This window comes from Apium graveolens, chromosome 1, assembly GCF_009905375.1.
Source record: "Apium graveolens cultivar Ventura chromosome 1, ASM990537v1, whole genome shotgun sequence".
In the NCBI taxonomy this organism is placed as follows: Eukaryota; Viridiplantae; Streptophyta; class Magnoliopsida; order Apiales; family Apiaceae; genus Apium; species Apium graveolens.
In genome coordinates, this window is record NC_133647.1 from 191,367,749 (window position 1) to 191,394,609 (window position 26,861).

At 33.9% G+C, this 26,861-nt stretch overlaps 3 protein-coding genes across 3 annotated transcripts; all 3 read left to right on the forward strand.

The window, feature by feature from the left end:
* The first annotated feature begins 7,828 nt into the window (after positions 1 to 7,828).
* On the forward strand, positions 7,829 to 9,058 carry LOC141674203 (peptidyl-prolyl cis-trans isomerase-like). The gene has a single exon (XM_074480927.1). It carries the CDS (start codon positions 8,139 to 8,141, stop codon positions 8,922 to 8,924), a length of 786 nt encoding a protein of 261 aa, XP_074337028.1. The 5' UTR covers positions 7,829 to 8,138; the 3' UTR covers positions 8,925 to 9,058.
* A 2,304-nt stretch (positions 9,059 to 11,362) lies between these two features.
* Positions 11,363 to 22,508, forward strand: LOC141714035 (uncharacterized). The gene is made up of 6 exons (XM_074517584.1): positions 11,363 to 11,420; positions 11,576 to 12,487; positions 12,583 to 13,041; positions 13,133 to 13,385; positions 13,465 to 13,945; positions 21,981 to 22,508. Exons 1-6 carry the CDS (start codon positions 11,363 to 11,365, stop codon positions 22,506 to 22,508), a joined length of 2,691 nt encoding a protein of 896 aa, XP_074373685.1.
* A 125-nt stretch (positions 22,509 to 22,633) lies between these two features.
* Positions 22,634 to 23,890, forward strand: LOC141714039 (uncharacterized). Its single transcript, XM_074517587.1, has one exon. It carries the CDS (start codon positions 22,634 to 22,636, stop codon positions 23,888 to 23,890), a length of 1,257 nt encoding a protein of 418 aa, XP_074373688.1.
* The last annotated feature ends 2,971 nt before the right edge of the window (positions 23,891 to 26,861 follow it).

Here is a 26,861-nt window from a genome sequence, read left to right on the forward strand (position 1 = left end):
TATTGTTGATATAAATCCGGGACCAGTGATGCTGTACATTGACAACAAATCAGCTATAGATTTGGCAAAGAATCCTGTTTTTCATGGGCGTAGTAAACACATAGATGTGCGATATCATTTCATCCGTGAATGTGTGGATCGTGGGGAAATTGTGATCAAGCATATCAATTCGAGTAAGCAATGTGCAGATGTTCTTACTAAGGCAATGACAGCAGCGAAATTTGCAGAAATGAGGAAACTCCTGGGAATCAAGAACCTGGATAAGCAAGCTTAGATTAGGGGGGGAATGTGTTGGAAATTTTTGGTAATCTAATCTTGCTGTCTGAATAAGTTGATCGAGTACAGTTGTGGTATCTAGTTATTTAATAGTTTGATTTGGTCAGCTGGTTATTAGCATGATTTTAGGATCTTGCTGCTGATTTTTAGCATCCATCTACGTATGGGTTTCTTCTATATAATCTTGTAATCGTTTTAGTTTATTATTAAGGCTGGTGAACATTTTCACAGAGTAAAAAAACTTTTGGTTTCTCAGTTTACACATACAGTTCATATCTATATTTATAGCAGGTGTTTAACCAATATATTGTAAATGTTGATAAAATTACTTCTAAAAGATTTAAAACTACAGCATAAGCCTATTCTCAGTCACAAGGTAAAAAAAGGCAGACTATAAAATCCCATCAAATTGCAGTATTTCACACAGCAAAATAAATAGAGTAGAAAATATATTGTCTGACTTTTCGATTACATAATTTTTTAGTGCACAAACTCTTCATGATAAATACATACTATTAAAAAAATAAAAAAAAATGATCATAAAGATGGGAATCCATAGTCACATATTTCCCAAAATATGGAATAGAAAAGTGGCTCCTAATATCTGGTAACATGTCTAATAATTTACTACTAAACATTTTATTTATATCATCCGGTAGCCAGCTTGTCACCTTTCTAGCAGAATCAAATATTACTGTACTCAGATAATATGCAAAATCCATAGACAGAGAAACTATTACAGTTGATGTAAACTTTAACACAGGAAATTCTTGGCAGTATAATGAAACTTGTCCTTGAGAGTTAAAGGCTTCTCCAATGCCTACAATAGCAAATGTTGGAAAAAAACCAATGGCTTGTACTCATCATTGGTAACACTGCCGTACGGCTTCCTGCGCTCTTTTGCTCTCAAGAACTTCCCCTGTATGTGCTGCTTAGTTTATTTTTTCTGCAAAAAGTAGTTCCTACCTTATTCTGCCATGGTAATTGGATGATGTAATATGGAATAGAAAAGTGGCTCCTAATATCTGGTAACATGTCTAATAATTTACTACTAAACATTTTATTTATATCATCCGGTAGCCAGCTTGTCATCTTTCTAGCAGAATCAACTATTACTGTAATCAGATAATATGCAAAATCCATAGACAGAGAAACTATTGCAGTTGATGTAAACTTTAACACAAGAAATTCTTGGCAGTATAATGAAAGTTGTCCTTGAAAGTTAAAGGCTTCTCCAATGCCTACAATAGCAAATGTTGGAAAAAAACCAATGGCTTGTACTCATCATTGGTAACACTGCCATGCTTAGTACAAACTGATATTCTTTGGAGAGGAGTTGGCGGATGACCAGCTAAATATTTTCACGTGTAATATAGGAATCTATCCATTAATGTTAAGGAAATAGTTGTGAAAATAAATATGAAGACAATCTGAGAGCCAGCTAGAATTTGGTAGTCAGGTGCAATGTGAATATTACTTGTTAATAAAAGTATTTATACAATACCAGCCCTAAAGTCCTGAATCTCTTAGTTAAAATATTGAAGTGCAATATTAAGTAGATACATGAATGGAATAGAGGAGAAAATTTTAGTTGGGAGAATTACTTCAAATGTTTTTCCTAAAGCATTGTGCTCTACACCATGTCTACATTACTATGTGAGTTGATGATCTCTACAAATTTTCGTTTTTTTGTTAAACTATGTTTACTTAAGTACATAAAACAAAATATAAGTTAAACACAATTGTCTAATCTAATGATTGAACAGATAACAAAAAATCTTTTTTTATGTCCAACTTATTAGCTTGCCTTAGAATATCTTTAACATCATCACTATTAATAAAGAATGACAGCTGAAATGTAGGATCACATAAATTGTGGATGTATGCCATAAATTGATCCGTAAGCTAATAAAAATTTGACCAAACTGTTTTACAGAGATATGAAAGGATTATATATATGAAAAGCAGAGATAGAGAAAATATATGTAATCAAGTAATAATTTTGAAGAATGATTGTCAATACTAAAAGTAAAAAATGGTAGCCTAATTTAGATATTAGCACTACATGTACAGTATATTACTACTTGCAAGTAACAAAAATAATTTACATAATTTCTTGGGAGTTGTTTCCCGAGGCAGATAGGCTCTTGAATAGTCCAATATTGTGCGGTGCCAGAGACTAATGTTTTCCTTTTCGTGTACAATTTTTAAATACTTGATACACTCACTCTCCTCTTGAATTTGTTCTGATGCAGATAGACCTGACTCTAGGTGTTTCAGTTCTGTTTCTTTGTGCTCTGAAATGACATCAGGCCGTGTCAATGGGATTCCAGGTAATTTATGTGAGTGGTTTGGTCTGAAACTCTGGAGTATATCTATCTGTGGGGGGAATGATATTGTAGAAATTTTTTACCCTTAGTGGTCAAATTCTCTATGTAGGCACACAATCACTTGTAACTTGGCAATAGGATAAAAAGTGCATCAAAATCTTTAATTTTCTGCTGAAAGAATTGTATCTGCGCCTACCTATATCAGCGGATGTTGTCACTCCAAATTTCCAGGTTTGGATCTATTAATAAGCATCATCCTTGTCCCTTGAGGCTAGTAAAACTCCAACATGAAATTTTTTTTAACAGATTAAAACTAAATAAATTAAAATAACATAAAATATCTCTAGTCCAGAATAAACTATTATGTATAGACTCTAGTTCAGATGAAGCTCAAGTGGATTGTATGCAAGTCCTAAATATGACTAGCTACAACTGAAGTCATGGTCATGTAATATAATATTAATAACATTTATAGTTTCCATGTACTGTAAGAAAATATTTCTCCCTTCCTACAGAAATAATGCCAGAGTCTAAAACAAATCCGGCAATTTGCAATAAACCTTCTAGTAAACACATTACCAGTATTCCAAGAACTATAAATATAACTACAATTAAATACTCCTTCTGGTACTCCAATATTAAGGTCTAGGAAATTGAATTAATAGTTATCGCTAAAACCAATTAGTACAATTAAAACCAATTTTAAGGCACGCGATAGTAATTCATGTAAAAACAATATAAAATTAAAAGAAAAATCAAGATAAAATGATAATAGATGGCGATTTCTACAATGGGATGCATATCATTCTCAGCACGAAAACTCCATTTTCAACCACAATCCGATGCAATTACCATAGAAATAATCAGAAGATCAAGAATTTTACTCCAAATTAATTTCTAAAAATTAAGCTATTATATTAAAACTAATTGTATATGCACTGAAGTAATAGTAAAGTTCTCATTCTAAATATAGTCCTGCTAGAAATAAATAATAAAGTATTAAAATATATCTTGCATAATAATTAAGCGTAGAAAGATAATCTCATGATACTAATTCTTCTTGCCACCCACTTCCTTATCGTCTTCGTCATCCATAATTATTAACTTCCTTTTCTTCTTATCTTGAAGAGAAGCGTTCCCTCCAATCTCATCTTTTAAATTAGTTTCATCACATTTTTCCCCTTCTCCATTATCAATCATCATCAAATTTCCTCTCTTTTGATTGTGAACATGAGGCTTTGCTAGATCATGTGTAAGGTCATCTTCGAGTTCATTATATTTCTGTATGGATGAAACATATACTAACAGTTACGAAAATCACGACAAAAAGATATAGTTAATGAACTTACGACATCAAACTAGTTTTATCAATCAATTTAAAAAATTTACCTGAGGTTTTTTCTTCGACTCATACTCGTGCTCTAGAATTTCTTTGGGCTCGTACACTTCAGAGACAGAGTAGTTTGCATACCCATCCTTGAAGTTATAATGATTCAGTCTTAACTTGTAGATTAAATCTTTTCCCAACAGTGTTGTAAACTCTTTCGGGACATCTTTGTCACCAGAATATCTGTTAAATAACTTTTTGGCTGATGTATCAAGTAAGCGCTCGACTACATTGTTGAACAATACCAAAGTAGTAGTTCCAGTCTGGTCTTTAACATAGATGTGTACTTTGAACCTATGAGTATCAAAATTATAAAATTAATTTTAGATACTGTATGAATGGATATAAACATGTTGTGGTTGGTTAACTTACATCACCAAAGGGTACTCGATAATTTTTTCACATTGTTTGCACGTATACACTCCATCTTTAGCTACGGCCATTTTCTCACATGCTTCGCAAGTTATGTAGTTCCAGTTGAATTCATTATTGATCCCCTTTATCTCCGCTCTCATTGTAGCAATATATTCTAGTATAAGTATATACTAGCCTATAACCCGTGCGATGCACAGATTATTTTTAACATTCAATAGTTTTTAATAATATATTTTATAATATAATTTTCAATAGTTGAAAAATAAATCGAAGAATATAATAAATTATAACAATATATGTTTTATAATAATTTGAGACTTGACTGAAAATAAATAATATAATATAATATATTGTTTAAATAAAGAATATAAAAGTTTAAATATACTAAACTGTTGACGGGGTTCGAACCCTGAATCCATGAGAGCAGTTTAAATATTAATATAATAATATTTTATTATTGTATCCAACGGTTCTCATTTTTCTGACTTTAGATCTGACGGTTGTTATTTGTCGTACTAAACAACTGTACCGAGCAACTACCAAATAACTGTACCGAGAAACTACCAAATAGAGGGTGTTCTACTTATAATAGTATAATATATATTTGGTGAATATTAATTCACACAAACAGTGTAGCAAAAAAATAGGTATTAAAAACAACAAATACCTTTATATCTTCATCCCGCTTATTGTTCACCAACTCTTTAACGGTCATCCTGTGAAAGAACATCTTCTCCTCTAATGTGAGCTTGTTCACCTCAGAGCTTTCAGTGAATTTCAAGTTTTTATGGTGGTGGAAAAATCTATCCTTCAGTGCCACCACGTACGGAATATCCAGATGCAGGTATATTTTACTATTATTTGTGGATGAGAAGGAAAGTGCACCTGCGCAGATCATTATATAAATTATTTGTGATGTGAGTGCAATTAGATATTGAACATCAATGCAAGTATATGAGGTTTGTAAGTAATATATATATATATATAATTCTTTACTACCTTTAAACTTTTTGAATGTTGTAGATGTCACAATTATAATGTAAGGCTCATCTTCGTCTTTATAAAATTTTGGATCTAATTGTTCGCTCAGCTTTCCCCATAGAGTGATTGTTGCAGTGACCGAGTTATTATCATAATAAGAGTGTGTGTAATAAATAGATAAATAGAATGTAGTTTAAAATTTAAAACTAATATAGGTGTGTGCACGTTTCATGTAAATATATAACTTACCGATTTGTTATAATCTTCAGATCTCGCTTTTTTACAATTATTTCCAACAATTTCAATGGCGCCAAATCCAGTCAAATATCCCACAACATCTGCATAATTGTTAAAACGAAAAACAAATCAATATATATATATGAAAAGTAGGATTTTAAATATATAAATATGGATTAGTAAATAAATTTCATAGATACCCGAGAGTATAGTCTTATCATTCAAACGCGTATCAATGATATCAGGTACTACAGACTCGAATCTGTGCAACGATATGTTAACATCTTCTTCTTCCAATTTTTGGAGGGCAGTATTAGGTAAAAAAAGAGCCTTGAATTCACAGTACACATATTTTATAAGATTTTCCTATAAAATAATGTAATGTAGATTATCATATAAAACTCAAGAATAGGTTTAGTATATAAAAATATATGCAGTAGGTTACCTGTTCATCAATAAGGATCATGTCAATACTAATTAGTTCATCATTTTTTTGAGAATTGGTGGACTCCCACATTCTGCAAATTCGAATCCTAATTCGCCAGTTATCATGAGTTTCAAATCTTTCAAGGTAGAGAACTCCATTGTAATGGTGTAAGTATTGGTAGTGTAAGTATTGTTCAAAGCTTTCAATATAAGTACTGCTAACACAAATTTCATGTTATTGTGCCTCCGTGTGTACATCTTATATAGGAATTTTTAGAATAGGTTGTGGTAGATAATAGATTTCTACATAATATCGGGTTCTACAGACTACAGGCTTTAGGTGTACCAGTTCTACATGCAATATGTGTACTGGACTTAAAATAGAACACGGTTGTGTTGTATAATTAGGATTAAAATTAGAACACTGCTTTGCAAATTGTGTAAATTATTATTAAAAAAGAATTCTTCTCCTACTTACCTCTATTTATTGTATGTATTATAAAATGCCAAAATTTTAAAAAATTAGGAAAAATAGATTAACACTATATTAGAGTGCCACATAACCTCCCGCGTATCCTCCTTTATATATTGATATATTAATTGATACTTCGTTTGTTCTACTTTATGTGTTTTATTTGACTTTTATTGTCCAATTGACTCAAATTTAACTGTAAATTATAAATTATTCTTTTTAAAAGTTAAAAAATTACATATTAAAGTAGTTTAGATTTACTTTCTAATGATCTAAATTAATTATAAATTAATTATGTGCGAATCTTAGTAAAAAATAATACTATAAACTAAAAATGTAATGAGATTGTTACTCATATGTAAATGTTATAATTTTTTTTTTTTTTTTTGCTTTTAAGAGTTTGTATTTTAATATTAATATTTTTAATTTTATATTCAAGTATTAAAATTATTATAATTTTTTTAATTTTTTAAAATTTTATACATTATCAACTTATAACTAACTTATACATAAAATTATGCAAACAGCTAAATAACTAATAAATTACACTTTTCATATCATTTATATGTGTCACGTTTCAATTTTTAAGAAATCGCAAACGGGCTCGTAAAAACATACACTATTCATATAAAGCTACACATGCAAATCAACACTAATCATCTAATGTATAACATACTCCGTTTGCTATGAAGAAACAAAACAGCTCTACTGTCACAGTTCTTAAAATTGTTTAGGTTCATTGCTATTAACGAAACCAATCTGTATAATAATGGTTATAATTGAATTCCTGTTCATGTTAATCATTGTAATCCTAGCTAAAAAACATAAATGTCTTTTAAAATTCAATTCATAGTCTTTTTTGAGATGTAATTCATCTTTATATGGTACCAACGTCAGTTTCCCAGGTCACTGAGTACTATTATTCAGATTATTGTAATAACTCCACGCATCACACCGATTTATGTAATTACAACGTGATATTTATAATTATTTATATTCTTTTTATATTTTAGTCCAGCAATCATACATTACATAATGCAATCCCATCCCCTGTCTGCGGAAGCTAGTTGACACTTGACACCAATCTTGTACTATCCATTGACAACAAATTTCTACCGAACATAAATAATTAAAATATATGTAAAATGATGTAATGCCCACCTAGCGAACGTGTTTGAACAATACAGTAAGTAACCTTTTAATTACATCAGTAGTATTGATTCTATGGCTGTCTGACCAATTTGATGGCTATATATATGCAAAGTTCTTTAGTATGCAAATACTTATCTAGTGCACTTCTTCTTCTTCTTCTTTATATTTCAATTATTCCGAAACACATATATAAATGGCAAACCCCATTGTTTTTTTGGATATAACAATCGGTGGAGAACCGGTGGGTCGCATGGAAATAGAGCTATATGCAGACGAATGTCCCATTACTGCCGAGAACTTTCGTGCACTTTGCACCGGTTAGAGGGGTATTGGTCGCCAAGGTAAGCCTTTGCATTACAAGGGTTTCAGTTTTTATTTTGGGAATTCAAACGCCTTTGTCCTGGTAGGACATAGTGATTACAGTAAAGGGGAGTCTATCTATGGTGACAACTTTGATGTTGAGAAGTCGGTAAGGAAGCATGACAAACCAGGAACTTTGACAATGAACACTGGAAGAAAAGGAGCAGAAAACGGATCGCACTTCATCATTTCCACCAAGGACAGTCCTTTCCTAAAAGAAAATCTTCCAAATGTATTTGGACAAGTTGTCAGCGGCTTGGATGTGCTGAATGCTATCACTACTACTCCCACAGCCTCTTCTAAACCTATCAAACCGGTGATCATAGCAGACTGTGGGCAGCTCATCAATGGAAAGGCTTATGGGCAGAACATGACTCCTGAGGTTTTCTTTGATATTGCAATAGGTGGCACATCATCTGGTCGTATTATAATGAAACTTTTTTATGATACTACTCCAATCACTGCTCAAAACTTCCGCGCACTTTGCACTGGAAATAAGGGAATTAGCAAGATATCAGGCAAACCCTACAAAGGATCCACTTTTCACCGAATTATTCCGGGAGTCATGTGCCATGGAGGGAATTTCACTCTTCACGATGGAAGTGGAGGAGAGTCTGTTTATGGTTCTGACAAGTTTCTTTCTGAGAATTTCGTAAAAAAACATACTGGTCCTGGAATTTTATCAATGGTAAATACGGAAAAGGGAGCTGATGGATCCCAGTTCTTCATTTGTACAACAAAGACGGATTGGTTGGATGGGAAACAAGTTGCTTTTGGACAAGTTGTACAAGGTATGCATGTCATTGAAGCCATGGAAGGTGTTGGATTGCCGGATGGATTGACCACTATGCCGGTTACAATTGTTGATTGTGGTGAGACCAATTTTGATTATCCTGTTGAAGACGAGGAGGAGCTATGTTATATTTGAAGACCGAGAACATGGTCTTCATTTTATTTCCCCATGTTTGTGTTATGTATTTTGAATTTTTGATGTTCTTGTAATATAATTCCTGTTCTTGTGATCCTTGTAACTGAGATTAATCAATAAATGCGATATCTTGCTATCCATGATATATCATATGCAACTTTTTGTGTTTGCAATATCTTGTGTTATGTATTTTATTATTTTAAACTTATCAAAAAAAATTATTTTATTTTACTAGACACGCAAGATCATCAAGAAGATATCAGAGTGGATGATTGACTTGCTGATGAATTTGTCTTTCCTTTTAAAATCAGCTCCACAAATTATCAGACCAACATCAACGTTGTATTAATAACTCACCATCTTCTCAGCTCAGTTTCAGCTCAAGAAATCACAAATTGGTTATCTCGAATCAAAGAAATAACGATAGAAAGTCGAGTAGTCTTGTTTTGCTTTGCTGTTGAAGATGCTATAGAGACCAAACCTGTACCACCACCAGAAGGTATACACATTTTTTTTTGATATTTTTCTTGATTTGTTTACAGTTTCATGAATTTTTATTTTGTGCATATTGTTTTTAGCCTAATTGAGATGTGGGTGGATTTGATTTGTCTTTTATGTGGTCGTGGTGCTGTAATTAATAATTAAGGTTTTTTTGTTGTTGTTCTTATGTTTTTTTCCAGGTATTGAAATTGCACTAGTGTTTGTGACAATAGCTTGATTTGGCTTATCTATGTCTATTATAAAAGCTGAATCCTTGTTCAATGCAAATTGACCTTGAATGCCCTTTCAATATTCGAAAGTTTGTTGGCGAAGCACTAAAACATCAGCCACTTTTATACACTTTTATGTCCAGAATGAACAATACTTCTCTGCGGTATATTTTATGTTTTATATAAACTTAAACTTTGTTTTCAGTTGATTTCCTGTGGGCTGCAGTAGGACCTTTTCACCTTTCGGCCAAACTGTTCTACCCACCGCACGTGTACCATTGATTGGATGTTTACTAACTTCTCTATCATATTGAAACACCTATGAATAAAGTTTACTTTCTTTCAACAAAACTAATAAGTGAAAATAAGAGAAATACCTAATTTTGAAGTTTTTTTCCATATCTAGACTTTGGACATCAATCATCTTGCTCAATGTAGAGTAAATTGATTTATTGATTTAATTTGATATCTTGCAATCCTATGATGGATCGTCGGTCTCGTGTTAAACCTGGTTCGTTTTTTTCCCAACATGTAATCTATTATTGCTGTCTGTATTTAGTGTTTGTGTCTGTTTTGCTGCCTTTAATCTATGCCTATATTAAAATAATTTATGTTGGGCAGTTTCGGTCATTCTGGATAAAGAGAACATTCGGTCACCCGATGTATGTATTCATGTTTTGTTCTACGTTTTTTATACATATGGACAATATGTAGGTTCTTTTTAGATTTATGGGTTGTGGAAGGAAGTTTGCTGAATACGTTTAAACTTTTACATTTTGACAGGACAATCAAACTTTCAGATTGTTTACATCGGAAGATTTGAATGGTTTGATTATTTTCTCAGTTTTTCTTATTGTAACTGTATGTTGTGGATATTTAGTGTCGGGAATCAATATTAACATTTAGCTATTTTACAGAAAGATCATCAAAGAAAAAAAGGTGTTTGAAACCACAACAAAGAGATTGGAGTAATTTTTGTATAGATGCTGTTGAATCTCTTTTCCGAGATAATGCAAAAGGAGGTTATTTTTTTCCGTCAGATATGGGATTTTATTCGACCATATATTGTACTTAATACGATTAGCTGAAGAAGTTTGAATAATTGTACTACTTGTAGGATCTTTGTGCAATGTTGATTGCTTGGATGATACATCAAATTTCAGTAGGACTCCTCTTAATAATGTGACCAACATTACTCAAAGTGCTTCGTTCAAGCACTTCACTTCGGAGGACCTTAATGGTAATTACTTATTTTGGATGATTCTGAATTTGTTTAATCTTCTATATCAAGCAAATTTATACCCTATGATAATATACAATAAATCATGATATGTTTGCAGTAAAGTGTTTAACCCCCAGCAACGTCAAACAATTCGAAAGGGAAAGATGAAGGACATTTCTAACTGTAATATTAAAGAGATACGCAAGAATTTATTCCATAATGTACTTAAACAGCCGACAGAATGTGATGGTTTTGATTATGAGCAAATTGGTAATTCTCTTTCTTACTTTCTACATGCTTTTGCTTATAATCTTCTTAAGTCTCATGTCAATTCCTTAAAATCTCATTTCCGAAGTTAAAACTGCAGAAAATTCAAGAATAGTTGCCCATAATACCTTTGACGCTTTATTTGATGATGATGAAACTGGTATGCCATCTACCAATCCGAAAAGAATTTTTTATACTGATATATCTTCTAACAATGTTAATCAACTGTTGCAGCGGAAATGTCCGATGAGTCAGAAGGTGATAATGATGAAATTATTCGAAACCAGCAGCATTTAGGTATATTTATTCAATGCCAAAGATGTTTAAGTTTGATTATTGTTAAATTATTGATGCAGAAGTTGTATAGTATATATTTAATGTAACAGATAAGATGGAAATATAAGTAATATTTTCAAAATGAAATATAATCTATCCACTTCTTCCTTTTGCAGTTCCTGTACAGTATGCTACATTAGGTGGCCCTTATGTAAAATGTAATCATTGTGATGCATTTATGTGGAAAGAAGAAAGAGCTAACAAATCTGTGACAAGGGGAACTCCTGTATTTTCTATATGCTGTAAGAAAGGGCAGATCAGATTACCTGAAAATCCTAACACTCCATCGTTTTTGTGGCAGCTTTACAATGATCCAAAGAAAGGCAAACATTTCAAAAAATGTAGCAAAATATATAATGCTATGTTTGCATTTACATCAACAGGTGGTAAAGTTGATCATTCTGTTAATAATGGACGAGGACCTTATGTTTATAGACTTAATGGACAAAATCATCATGTGTTTGGTTCGTTGATTTCCAATGAAGGAAAAACTCCAAAGTTCTGTCAGCTATATATCTATGATACCGATAATGAAATTTCTAACAGGATGCAGTGGATTGATTTAAATGATGGAGACAAAATTGATCAGGAAATTGTTCGTGGTTTGTTAAAAATGTTCGATGAGAATAATGAGTTGGTGAAGAGGTTTCGTATTGCACGTGATCGGTTTAAAGAATCTGGTATTGTAGATTTGGAGATAATTTTGAAAGTTTGTCGTTCACAAAGTGGGAGAGAGAATAATATTGGACCATCTGATGAAGTAGCTGGTATAATGGTTGGCGAACAAGAAGAGACTGAAGAATGTCGTGACATTATTATTCAGGCAAAAGCAGGAGGTTTTCAGCGTGTTACAAATGTTCATCCCAAGTTAATGGCGTTGCAATATCCAATACTCTTTCCTACTGGAGAAGATGGGTACCATAAAGATATTTATTATGCTGAAACAGAGGAAAATAAAGGGAAAACACGACACATGTGTTCAATGAAAGATTTTTACTCTTATAGGCTACATATCAGACACAATCAAGGTTACTCCTACTGTATAAATTATTTAAAACCGATTTGTTGTTAGTACAAGTTTCCTGATTAAATTCTGATTTTGTTTCACATTATATTTGATTAGGAATGTCGGCCAGGTTAGGGGGGAGGTTATTTCAGCAATATGTTGTTGATGCATTTTCAACAATTGAACAAGCACGTTTGTGGTGGTTTCGAACTCATCAAACAACTATACGGAATGAATTATATATTAATATATGTGATGTATTGCGTGAAGGTGATTGCGACAGTGAAAATATTGGAAAGAGTGTTATTCTTCCTGCCAGATTTGTAGGTTCTAAGCGTTACATGCAGCAGAACTTTCAAGATGCTCTTGCTGTGTGTCGGTATGTTGGGCATCCTGACATATTTCTGACCATGACATGTAATCCGACATGCGATGAAATTCTGGAGATGATGAAGCTTATTCCCAATTGCAGTCCACACGACAGTCCTGATATAATTGCACGTGTTTTCCATTTGAAGCTTCAACAATTGGTTGATGATGTGAAGAAAAAATCTTATTTTGGAACATGTCTTGGTGGTAAATATATGCATTAGATGTTAATGTTTATTTTCTTCTAATTTTAATATTTTTTGATATTATATTAATGTTCTGTACCTTTTTTTTGCAGTAATGTATGTGATCGAGTTCCAAAAGCGAGGACTGCCACACGTACACATGCTTATTTGGCTTGATTCTGCGTCAAAGCAAAGACTTAAACAAAATGTTGATAGTTATGTTTCTGCTGAAATTCCTGATCCATTGCTTGATCCAGTCGGGTATGCTGCTGTAAACGCATTTATGATGCATGGTCCATGCGGTCCAGATAACATGAAGTCTCCTTGCATGAAGGATTTTAAATGTAGTCATCATTTTCCTAAAAAGTGAGTTTGTGAAGGAGAAAGTATGTTACTTTGTTACTATATTTATGCCATTTGACTGATAAATAATATGTAATTGTAGGTTCTGCTCCCGTACGATGTTTGATGAGTGCGGATTTCCTATTTATAAGCGTAGGAAAACTGATATTACAGTTAAGGTGAGAAATTCAGAACTTGACAATCGATATGTTGTCCCTTACAATAGGGATCTTTTGGTTAAGTATCAATGCCACATGAATGTAGAGATTTGTTGCCATGCCAGAAGCTTGAAATATTTATTCAAGTATTGCCTGAAAGGACATGATCGAGCAACGGTTGAAGTGAGAAGCAAAGGTAGGAAATGTAACGCAGAAAGTTCTCAAACGGTTGATGAAATACAATGTTTTTTTATGGCCGTTACATATGCGCAGCAGAAGCTGCTTATCGGATTTTTGGTTTTGAAGTCCATCATAGATCAATTTCTGTTGAAAGGCTTTCTTATCATCTTCCTGGTGCCAAAAATTGTACGTTCCGTTCTGATGAGCCTCTTCATAGAGTCGTACAACGTGAAAAGACAAGAAAGAGTAAGTTAGAAGCGTATTTTTTCCTAAATAGTGTTGGATTTTTAACGCAGCGGGGGCATGGCAAAACACTTTTTCACATACAAAATCCAAATAAAAGCATATAAATCATGAATAAAAATTCGAGGGATCGAATCTAACCTTTTAAAATAATTCGGAGACAACGATCAGAGATCCTTAGCAGTTGCTCCTCAAGTGTGAAGCACTCCAACGGTATCCACCAAGAAAACGATGTTAAGGAGGAGGAAGGAAGTGGAGAGAATTGGGTTTTTCATACTTTTTGGGTTTTCTGGTTCTGGGGTTAGAATAAAATTAGGGTCTATAATAGTGTATTTATAGGCAAAATTTTCAGCTGAATTTTTGCCATAAATATTATTATTATTATCCCATTTATTATTCTCATTAATAATTAAAACACCTTTTAATCATTAATCCTTTTTCTAAACACTTTAGAAATAATTCTCTCTCTTGATTTAATTTCCAAAAATTAAATCATTTAATTAATAATATTAAGAACTTTTCTTAATTAATTTATAATCAATTAAATCTAATTTAATCAATTATTAAATTTGCCAATTAATTATTTATTTCATAAATAAATAATTATTAGCCATTATTAATTAATTTCTCCACCATTAAATCATTCTTTTTTATGGTGTGACCCTGTAGGTTCAATATTAAGCCGGTAGTAGAAATAAATAATAATAAAACTATTTTATCATTATTTATATAAATTCTCTAATTTATTAAATATGATTAATTAATTAATCACATTTATTCTATATCGTGAGGGATACTTCTCAGCATATCGCGACTATCCGGATAATATGAATTCACTGCTTAGAATACCAAGAACCTATTCGGTGAATAGTTACCGTACAATAAACTCCTTCTACCCTACAATGTCCCGATTAAATACAAGGCATGGATCTCGTGTCAAGCCTATCTAATTCAATCACTTTGCTTACCATTTACTATGCGTAGTTCTATGCAAATTAGAAACTCCTTTCTAATTTCATTTACTCTGGCCAGAGATTCCTGAACTAGCATAAGTGGATCAGCCTTGAACATTCGCTTCCTTCACTGGAAGGGGTAAATCCTTTATTGATCATACACTATCTTCGTGTACAAATTCCTATACCCAGAAGAGCCCTAATAATTGTCCCTAGAGACTAAGAACTAAACCAAAGCATAGTTCAGTGTACACAAGATGACTATGATGACCTCAAGTCTAAGGATACTTGTACAACTATCACTATGTGAATAACTGCTGACACGTGAGTGAACTCCATCAGTTGTTCAGCTGTGCGAGTCATGTTCAGTGAACTTATTCCATAATAAGCACCTACATACTAGCTATAGTGTCACCACACAAATGTCTATGAGAACAGACATCCTTCATAATGAAGCAAACATAGTATGTACCGATCTTTGCGGATTATTAATTACCAGTTAGTAATCCTATGACCAGGAACTATTTAAGTTTAGAGTTATCATCTTTTTAGGTCTCACTATTATGATCTCATCATAATCCATAAAAAGCTTTACTCTAAACTATGGTATATCTTATTTAAACACTTAAATAGATAAAGCCCGTAATAAAAACAAAACAAGTCTTTTATTAATATCAATGAAATCAAAACAGATTACATAAAAGTTATTCCTAAATCCTTATACATGATTGGACTTAGGACATATTCCTTTCAATCTCCCACTTGTACTAAAGCCAATCACTCTGGTATCTAATACCCATCTTGTCTTTATGACGATCAAAGTGACTTTCATAAAGTAGCTTTGTGAGTGGGTCTGCTATGTTGTTATGTGTGTCAACTCTAATTCAATACAATACAAGAAATGTTACCGCGCTCCCACTAACCCTTTTGTAGACGCATGGTTCATCTACGTTTTTTGATAAAATCAAACTCTTTGATTGTCTCATCAAAACGAATGTTCCATCTTTCGAGAAGCTTGCTTTAAACCATATATGGTTCGCAGCAGCTTACACACTAGGTTTTCATTTCCCTTGGAAAGAAAATCATCTGGCTATTTTTCAGATCACATAGTCGTAGTAAGCAGCATTCGCAAGCAAAATCCGAACTGATTTTAACAAGGCTACAGGTAAAAGGTTTCATCAAAGTCAATCCATTGCCTTTATTTGAATCCTTTTCCCAAAAGCCTGGCCTTAAAGGTCTCCACCTGGCCATCTGCTATAATCTATCTTTTGTATACCGTATACATAGATTCCATTCTGGATTTCATGGCACTATGCCATTTCTCTGAGTCAACACTACTCATAGCCTCATTATAGGTCACAGGGTCGTCATCATCAATGATAGACAACTCATTGCCATTCTCAATGACAAGGCCATATTACCTCTCAGGTTGGCGAGACACTCTCCCTGATCTATGAATGGGCTGTTCCACAAAAGGTTGTTCAGTCAGAACAGGTGTTTCCACTCGATCTGTAGTAGTTTGTGCTTCTTGAACTTCATCAATTTCAATTTTGCTCCCACTGTTTCCTTCAAGGATAAACTCCTTTTCCAAGAAGGTAGCATGTCTGGAGACAAACACCCGATGATCGGTGTAAAAGTAATACCCTAAAGTCTCTTTAGGATATCCCACAAAACTACATTTTATGGATCGATATTCCAGCTTATATGGGTCAACTTACTTGACATAAGCTGGACATCCCCAAATCTTAACGTGTTTAAGACTCGGTTTCCTTTCTTTCCATATTTCATACGAAGTTTGAGGAACAGATTTTGGAAAGCACTTTATTCAGTTAATATGCTGAGGTTTCCAATGCATAACCCCATAGGAATACTGGAAGATTTGTATAGCTCATCATGGACCGAACTATGTCTAACAAAGTTCGATTTCTCCTTTCAGATACTAATCTGGAGGAGTCCACTGGGAGACTATACCATTTACTTTGAGATAATCCAGAAACTCTCCGTTCAAGTATTCACCACCTCGATCTAATCGAAGAGTTATAATACTATGTTTGGTTGTTTCTCCACTTCATACTTATATTCTTTGAACTTTTCAAAGGCCTCCGACTTGTGTTTTATCAAACACATATCTGAATCCAGATATATCATCTATGAAAGTAATGAAGTATGAAAATCCACCCATGGCTTGCGTAGACATTGGTCCACATACATCTGTGTGTACCATTCCTAGCAAATTTGCAGCCCTCTCTTCATGTCTACTAAATGGAGACTGCAATGCCACTATAAAGTGAGATTTTCATCATCCCTTTTCTTTTATTAGTTTGTTCAATCTGAAGTAAATTATGTCACATATATACAGACCATTATTTAAAGCACCACGTCCATAAAGAATATTATCTCTAAGAATAGAACATTCATTATTCTCAATAATAAATGAAAATCCATCCAAGTCTAACATGGGAATAATATTCCTCACAATCGAGGGAACAAAATAACAATTATTTCAAACAATAGTCTTGCCCGTAGGCCTATGTAAATGAAATGATTCTAGATCTACAGCAGCAACTCTTGCTCCATTTTCCATCAGTAGAACCACCTCCTCTTCCTCAAGAGTCCTACTTCTCCTTGGTCCCTGCAACAATTGCAGATATGAGAACCACAGGCGGTATCGAATACCCAAGTAGAAATTTGATTTAATGACATATTCACTTCTATCATGAACATACCTGAATCAGAAGCGGTAGTCTCACTACCCTTCTTCTTCTTCAATTCTGCAAGGTAAACCTTGCAGTTCCTCTTCCAGTGCCCCACCTTGTTACAGTGAAAGCAAACAACTTTGCTCTTGGGGTCTTCAGCTTTTGGTGGAACCGGCGTTTTCTCACCTACTTTCTTCTTCTAGGAAGAGTTCCTCTTCCTTTTCTTAGGATTGGAACTTTCACCAATTAGAAGAACAAACTCTTCTTAAGGGAAAATTCGATTCCGCAGTCTTCAACATGTTGTGGAGTTCAGGCAGGCTGACATCCAACTTATTCATGTGAAAGTTCACAACAAACTGTGAGAACGAACTCGGAAGTGATTGCAAGACCAAGTCTTGGCTCAGCTCCTCATCCATGGCAAAACCAAGTTGTCCAAGACGTTCAATCAAATTGATCATCTTAAGTACATGGTCATTCACAGATTATCCCTCAGACATCCTACAACCGAACAACTCATTCGATATCTCATATCTAGCTGTCCTCTCCGCCACATCATACAACTCTTGTAGATGCATTAGGATAGTGTGAGCATCCATATGCTCATGTTGCTTCTGTAGCTCAATGTTCATGGAAGCTAGCATGATGCATTGAGCAACATTTGCATCATCTATCCACTTACGATACACAACATGTTCATCATTATGTGCATCACTAGCAGGTTCAGTAGGCTTAGGTGAGTCAATCACGTATTCCAACTTCTCAATCCTGAGAACAATTCTCAAGTTTCGAAGCCAGTCAGCATAATTAGGACCAGTCAATTTGTGAGCATCTAGTATGCTCCTGAGTGATAGTGCAGAAGACATAACGTACAAAGTAAATCTGTAAATGATAAACACATAACAACACTTAGCAAATATTCGATTTCATTTCATAATACTATATGAATCGGGTCTTTATTCATAAGTGGATCCCACTAGTTTTCCTAATTTATTCAACCCCCTACGTGAAAAATTAAGCGTTCATAATGCTAGTGGAAATAGGGATCCTACATTCCATTACACAACCCCGGCTGTGGCACGAAACGCCATGTAATATTCAATAGGCAGACAACTCTTGTCAATTACATCTAATGTTATTCCCTAATCAAACTTTAGCCTCTTGAATAATTGAGTCACGGCTGTGGCACGACAAACTCAATATTCTAAGTCAAGTCTAACCCAATATTCCGTACTATTGAATCAGTCCCCAAAGGCCCACGGCTGTGGCACGTAACGACCTTTAGATTCTTATTCAATGTACACATCTCTATGTAATAGACAAGTATTTCTTATTTCGAAATCAAAGCCCTCGGCTGTGGCACGAAACGACAATGATTCAAAAATAAGAACTACTTTCTATCATGTTGGAAGGCTATGACCGACACAAGCCCGTTGTGTCATTGGCCAATTACTACTTGATATTATTTAATTTTAGAGGGATTCTATTACGTTACAATCATAATCATATTATAAAGAGATTCTTCCTTTTAAATTAAATATTTCAAATCAATAATCAATAATCAGATGATTCCCAGATCGGGTGGAGCATTGTCAAGAGGCGTCACTCAATAACCCTTTCTTACAGATAGAAATCTGTTGTTGACAGAATCAACATTTCTCTCATATCGAAAATTCATATTCAATTACATGTTTCATAAACACAAGAATCTCATGATTGTATTCATATTATTATTATTAAGGTTATGAAACAATTTCACTATACTAGGTTGTCTAACAAACGCCTTATGTTTATTTAAGTTCACCTAAATCTATCATCGCATGATAAACTAAGCATATATCACATATATCAACATGAATAAACATCAAGGTAGGCATGTTACATCATCTAGCACATTAGAACAAGCAATATACATCTCTATGTATCACAAGAAGCATTTAAAATCAATTCAAATGATCAAAAACAGCTTTAAAACACTTCATGGAATATAAACAGTTCAAAACTTTTATATAAACTAAAATTTATCACTCCATTAGATCCGTCTCGGAAAAACGAATCCAACGGTATATTGCACGCCCAAAACAGAGTTACGAAACTCTCAGAAAATCAATTTTAAAATCAACAGACGGGCTGTAACGCATTACAGGAACGCGTTACAAGCCCTGTAACGCATTCCGGTGATGTGTTACACCCCTTTTAAGCCATTAAAGGGTGTAACGCATTTCTTGAATGCGCCACAGGTGTGTAACGCATTCCCGAAATGCGTTACACTCCTATTTTTTTTTGTTTTTCAGCAGCCGCTGCCGCCTTTTCTTCCTCGATCGCCGCGCGCGCCTGACATCTCTGTGCTTCTGTCTTTTACTCGTGCAGCACAGACAATAGCAGACCACAGATGGACAAGCAACAATCAACAGGTACACAAACATATATATATATATATATATACAATATATACATATATTTACTTATTTAATTACGAATTTTAATTGTAAGAACTTCAAAAATTCATAATAAAAAATCTATACATCCTAAAATTATGAAAAAAATACCCAGACGATCTACAACACTTGTAGAACCCAGATCAACATTCAAAACTATTCTGAGAAACGATTTCTCATCAGACAAAATTAATCCATAATATAACTTGTAAAAATCATAATTAATTCATACAAGCACATAAAATTCTGAAATTTTTACCACAGATCTATATGCATACAACCCATGCTCTGATACCATTGTTGGATTTTTAACGCAGCGGGGGCATGGCAAAACACTTTTACACATATAAAATCCAAATAAAAGCATATAAATCGTGAATAAAAATTCGAGGGATCGAATCTAACCTTTTAAAATAATTCGGAGACAACGATCAGAGATCATTAGCAGTTGCTCCTCAAGTGTGAAGCACTCCACCGGTATCCACCAAGAAAACGATGTTAAGGAGGAGGAAGGAAGTGGAGAGAATTGGGTTTTCCAAACTTTTTGGGTTTTCTGGTTCTGGGGTTAGAATAAAATTAGGGTCTACAATAGTGTATTTATAGGCAAAATTTCCAGCTGAAATTTTCCCATAAATATTATTATTATTATCCCATTTATTATTCTCATTAATAATTAAAACACCTTTTAATCATTAATCCTTTTCTAAACACTTTAGAAAAATTCTCTCTCTTGATTTAATTTCCAAATATTAAATCCTTTAATTAATAATATTAAGAACTTTTCTTAATTAATTTATAATCAATTAAATCTAATTTAATCAATTATTAAATTTGCCAATTAATTATTTATTTCATAAATAAATAATTATTAACCATTATTAATTAATTCCTCCACCATTAAATTATTCTCTTTTTATGGTGTGACCCTGTAGGTTCAATATTAAGCCGGTAGTAGAAATAAATAATAATAAAACTATTTTATCATTATTTATATAAATTCTCTAATTTATTAAATATGATTAATTAATTAATCACATTTATTCTACATCGTGAGGGATACTTCTCAGCATATCGCGACTATCCGGATAATATGAATTCACTGCTTAGAATACCAAGAACCTATTCAGTGAATAGTTACCGTACAATAAACTCCTTCTACCCTACAATGTCCCGATTAAATACAAGGCATGGATCTCGTGTCAAGCCTATCTAATTCAATCACTTTGCTTACCATTTACTATGCGTAGTTCTATGCAAATTAGAAACTCCTTTCTAATTTCATTTACTCTGGCCAGAGATTCCTGAACTAGCATAAGTGGATCAGCCTTGAACATTCGCTTCCTTCACTGGAAGGGGTAGATCCTTTATTGATCATACACTATCTTCGTGTACAAATTCCTATACCCAGAAGAGCCCTAATAATTGTCCCTAGAGACTAAGAACTAAACCAAAGCATAGTTCAGTGTACACAAGATGACTATGATGACCTCAAGTCTAAGGATACTTGTACAACTATCACTATGTGAATAACTGCTGACACGTGAGTGAACTCCATCAGTTGTTCAGCTGTGCGAGTCATGTTCAGTGAACTTATTCCATAATAAGCACCTACATACTAGCTATAGTGTCACCACACAAATGTCTATGAGAACAGACATCCTTCATAATGAAGCAAACATAGTATGTACCGATCTTTGCGGATTATTAATTACCAGTTAGTAATCCTATGACCAGGAACTATTTAAGTTTAGAGTTATCATCTTTTTAGGTCTCACTATTATGATCTCATCATAATCCATAAAAAGCTTTACTCTAAACTATGGTATATCTTATTTAAACACTTAAATAGATAAAGCCCGTAATAAAAACAAAACAAGTCTTTTATTAATATCAATGAAATCAAAACAGATTACATAAAAGTTATTCCTAAATCCTTATACATGATTGGACTTAGGACATATTCTTTTCAAATAGCAGTGATCCAAATGCAAGGAAATATACTTATGATCAAATTCCAAAATATTATGTATGGAATGGACAACAAGGTTTTTGGTCGGTCAGGAAAAGAGGCCTTCATATTGGTCGTTTGACATATACTCATCATAGTACGGGAGAGTTATGGTATTTAAGAATGCTTCTTACGAAGGTTCCTGGCCCTATGTCATACAAGGAGCTTCTTACTGTTAACAACATTGTCCATTCATCATTTCAAGAGGCATGTAGTGCACTTGATTTATTAGATGATGATAAAGAATGGAATGAGGTTATAGAAGATTGTTCTAAATGCGGCTTTCCACCGCAGATTCGTCAGTTGTTTGTTCATATTATCATGAATTGTCAAGTAGGTGATCTCAAGAGTTTATGGATCACACATGCGAAAGCAATGTCTGATGACATTTTATATGCTCAGCGTAAACTTAAAAAAAATCCAACTCTAATCCTTGATGAAGAACAAGTTCAATATCTTGCACTTGGAGTTTAGTCGAATTGTAATTGTGTTGTAATAAATTTGGTCACTAATTTTAGATTATTGACGGTATATTGAGAAACTCCAGTATATGTTTTGCAGAGATCAATAATCTGTTACGCTCTATTGGAAAGTGTTTGATGGATTTTCCTCAGCTACCTCAACCTCCTGAAGAGTATTTGTGCCATGGCTTAAATAATTTGGTCTTCGATGAAACAAATTATGATCGACAAGAAATGCATTCAGAATATAGTAGGCTTCAAGGAAAATTTAATGAACAACAGGAAAAAAATTTCCATGATGTTATGGATTCTGTTGAAAGTAAACAGGGAGGAGTTTATTTTGTTTATGGTAGTGGAGGTTGTGGAAAAACTTATCTTTGGAGAACCATTATTTGCAAACTTAGGTCAGAAGGAAAGATAGTGCTTCCAGTTGCTTCATCAGGAATTGCGGCCACTTTGCTACCAGGAGGTCGCACAGCACATTCACGATTTAAAATTCCCATCAACCTTGATGAAAATTCTTTTTGTAATATTGGTCATAATTCTGATATTGCACACCTTATCCGTAATACAAGTCTGATCATATGGGATGAAGCACCAATGCAGCATAGGTACGTATTTGAATGTCTTGACCGTTCGTTTCGCGATTTGATGAAATCTGTTGATAGTAAATATTATCATTTGCCTTTTGGTGGGATTACTGTTCTTTTTTGTGGTGATTTTAAACAGATTTTGCCTGTTATTACATACGGTTCCCGAAGTGATATTGTTTCAGCATGTATTACAAGATCGAAGTTGTGGAACATTTGTCAAATTTATCTCCTCCATCAAAATATGCGTCTAAGTGGTACCTGCTCTGATAGTGAGAAAGAGTTGTTGAAGGAATTTGCGTGTTGGGTGCTTGATGTTGGTAATGGAAATACTCAACAATTTGAAGGTGGAATGAGTTCATCAAGTGAATTTGAAATCTCTATTCCCCCTGGTTTTTGCAATATGGAACATTGTAATTCTGTGGAGAATATGATAGTGAATATTTTTCCAGGTTTTTTACAGAATTATAAAAATTCAAACTATATAAGTGAAAGGGCCATTTTAACTCCAACAAACCAAACTGTGTCGTACATTAATTCTAAGATTGTTGAGATGATCCCTGGTGAAGAATTTTGCTATTTAAGCGTTGATAGAGCTGATGATTTTGGTGGAACTGATGCTGAACTTGATGTAGCTTTTCCCACAGAATATTTAAACTCTCTTTGTATTCCTGGTTTGCCAAATCATGAATTGAAACTAAATGAAGGGGTTGTGGTAATGCTTATGAGGAATTTAAATCAGACACTTGGTTTGTGCAATGGTACCAGATTGATCGTAACTAAGTGCTTCAAATATTGCGTATAATGTGAAGTTGTTTGTGGTAGTTATGTTGGTACTCGACACTTTATTCCACGAATGGAATGTTGTCCAAGTGATTCTAAGCTTCCTTTCAAACTTATTCGAAAGCAGATGCCACTTCAAATTTGTTACGCTATGACTATCAATAAATCACAAGGACAATCTCTTGATATGGTCGGTTTGTATTTGCCCAAAGCTGTTTTTACTCATGGTCAACTCTATGTTGCCATAAGCAGAGTTGTTATTCCCAGTGGACTAACAATGAGATTTACAGAAGGGGGGGTTGAATGTAAATCTCAAAACTTTTTCAAGTTTTGAGCAGTTTCTAAGGCTAAGTGTTTGAGTGATCAAATGTGTGTGAATTGCTTGAAGCTGATGCAGACAGATATATATTCAAACACAAATGTAATGAGCACAAAGAACTTAAAAATTTTTCTGGTGGATTTGTTGTTCCACCAGAGATGTGTTATTTCAGAAAATCTGTGATTCAAAGAATTAAATCACAGTTGCTTCCTAGTACAAACTAGATGATTTTCTCTTTTGATATTTCTAAACAGCTCAGGAAAATTCATATCTAATTACTAGCTGCTACTTGGTTTATATATCACCAAGTTTACAAGTGAAGACAAACTGTAAAATACAGTTGAAAAGATTCTTCACATGTTTCTTCTTCATTTCTCTATCCAATACAATCTAGGATAATCTGTAAATCTTTGAATACTTCCTTGTTTGTATCAGAATGGAAATGCTGCATTTTCTTGATTCCTCCTAGAGGCTTCCACATTCCAGTATGTCTCTGTTAACCCATGTGCCTCTGTCAGCTTGTGAATTGTCACTATCAACTGCTAATGAACTAAGCATCCGTTGAAGCTTTCATCCGTTGATGCCTTATCCGTTGAGGCTTTATCCGTTGAAGCTTTATCCGTTGATGCATTATCAGTTGAAGTCTTTATCCGTTGAAGCACTTATCCGTTGATGGATATTATCCGTTGAAGCATTAGAGACATCCATTGAAGCTTTGTTTCTTATCCGTTGAAGGTCTTCAATATCCGTTGACACTTCTTCACTTATACAAAATTACAAGGCATGAAATATTTACAATTAGCCCTCCTATTTGTACATCCATTAGTAGTCAACATGACTGATTATTTCCTAACAACATTTAAGAATTACAGCTTGAAACCAGAGAGTGAAATGTGCTATAATACTAAACTTATTGCTAAGTACAGCTACTCCTTCAACGGATAGCCAAGATGGTCTTATCCGTTGAGGCTACAAACACTAGATTTCTACTTAAGTGTTTTGCTTAACTTATCATCAAACTAATACACATATTCCTAACAATCTCCCCCTATTTATGTCTACTAGAACTGTAGGCATAAATTTGGGTTTAGCTTGATGATAACAAAACACTTAACAAATATATAAATTGTAATATAGCAGAAATTCAAAAGTGCTACAAAAATGTATATGCTGAGATGGAATTGAAGAATTACATTATTTCCAAGGGTGCTCCTTTAGCCTGAGCAAATTACTTTCTTTTCCTTTGATCCCTGGTTTTCTTTCCTAGCCTCCTGTCATTCTCCTCTATTTGAAGTTGAAGTTGTCTGTAGAATTCAGCTTCATCTTCTTCATTGATATCTAACTTAGATTGCATATCCTTGAGAGTTTCATTACTGGCAATCTTTAGCTGATCTTCAATTCTGAAAAATCTTCTGACTCCTTTGTTGTCTCTGAACTCCATCAACCAATGAGGTGATTTGTGAATTGTAATTCCTCTTTCTTGAATGAGTAAAGTTCTAGGCAAAGCATTGGGCTTCCTCCAAGTTTTCCTTATGTTGGCAATCTTGTTGAGAATCTCAGTCTTGGCAGTCCTGGTAAAGCCAGAATCCCTTTGTATGGCTGAGTAGACTCTAATCAAGGTAGAGTAGCCTTCATTCAGAATTCTGTGAAGAGGCCATGTTCTTTCCCCAGCTCCTTTGTATTTGAACACTAGTCTTTCTGGTAGCTGTCTGTAGGCAGCTATTCCCCTTACTTCCTCCAGCTCATCCAGATAGAGTTCAATGTCTGAAAATTCTTTTATGTCACAGATGTGAACATAATCATCTTTAGAGGTTTGAAGTTTAGGCTTAGGCTTCTGTGTGAATTTGATTGAGGCTTTAGAGGGTGTTGATTTGATTCTTCTTTTCTGCTTCTTTGATGGTGAAGAAGAGGTTAGGAAGGTGGGCAATTTGATGGTGTCCCAATCAATTGGTTCCTCCTTGGGAATGATTGTTTCACCATGAATGTTCATGAAGGGGTCAGGTACAATGGGTTCAGGAATAGAGGGTAGTGGTTTGGATATTGATTGGGTTTCTTCAGTCTTATCTACCTTCTTTCTCTATGCATTGACCTTCATTCTTTTCCCTTTCTGCCATTCTTCCTTACTTCTTTCCTCCATCTCAGTACCAACCATGTCCCCCATAGCTTCATCTTCACCTTTGTCTTCAATTTCTTTCTGTTCTTCAGCCTGACTTGACTTTAGCTGTTTTTCAAGCTTTGCTTGTGCTCTTTTGTCAGCCTTTAGCTGTTTGGCTTATTCCTTCAACCTTTTGGTTTCTTCCCTCTTGGCTATTGAGAATTTGGGATGTCCTTGCATCACACATATGCTCTTTCCCTCTCTGAAGATAATAGCCATGTTTCTCCTTACAGCCTCATCCATGGTCTCTTTGAGATATGCAATACTTCTACCTAAAAGCTTGTCCTCATCAGCTTTTGGAAGAGGAAAATCCACCTCTTTTAGAGGATTCTTTGTAGAGTCCTTATTGGATCTGTTGTTGGGCTTGAGAACCATAGGTTGCAGATCTTTGGAAGAAGTTTCTCCATCCTTATGCCTCCCTACTGGCTTGAGTTCCATAATAATTAATTCCACTTTTGTGCTATGCTTCACAGATTGTGATTGAAAAGTTGTAGAACCAAATATTAGTTGCATCTTTTC

Coding starts and splice junctions, on each gene's coding strand:
- LOC141674203 (XM_074480927.1), top strand. CDS start 8,139: ATGAACACTGGAAGAAAAGGAGCAGAAAACGGATCGCACTTCATCATT.
- LOC141714035 (XM_074517584.1), top strand. CDS start 11,363: ATGTCCGATGAGTCAGAAGGTGATAATGATGAAATTATTCGAAACCAG. Junction 13,042..13,132: donor TTTTGGAACATGTCTTGGTG/GTAAATATATGC, acceptor TTTTTTTTGCAG/TAATGTATGTGATCGAGTTC. Junction 13,386..13,464: donor AGTCATCATTTTCCTAAAAA/GTGAGTTTGTGA, acceptor ATGTAATTGTAG/GTTCTGCTCCCGTACGATGT.
- LOC141714039 (XM_074517587.1), top strand. CDS start 22,634: ATGGATTTTCCTCAGCTACCTCAACCTCCTGAAGAGTATTTGTGCCAT.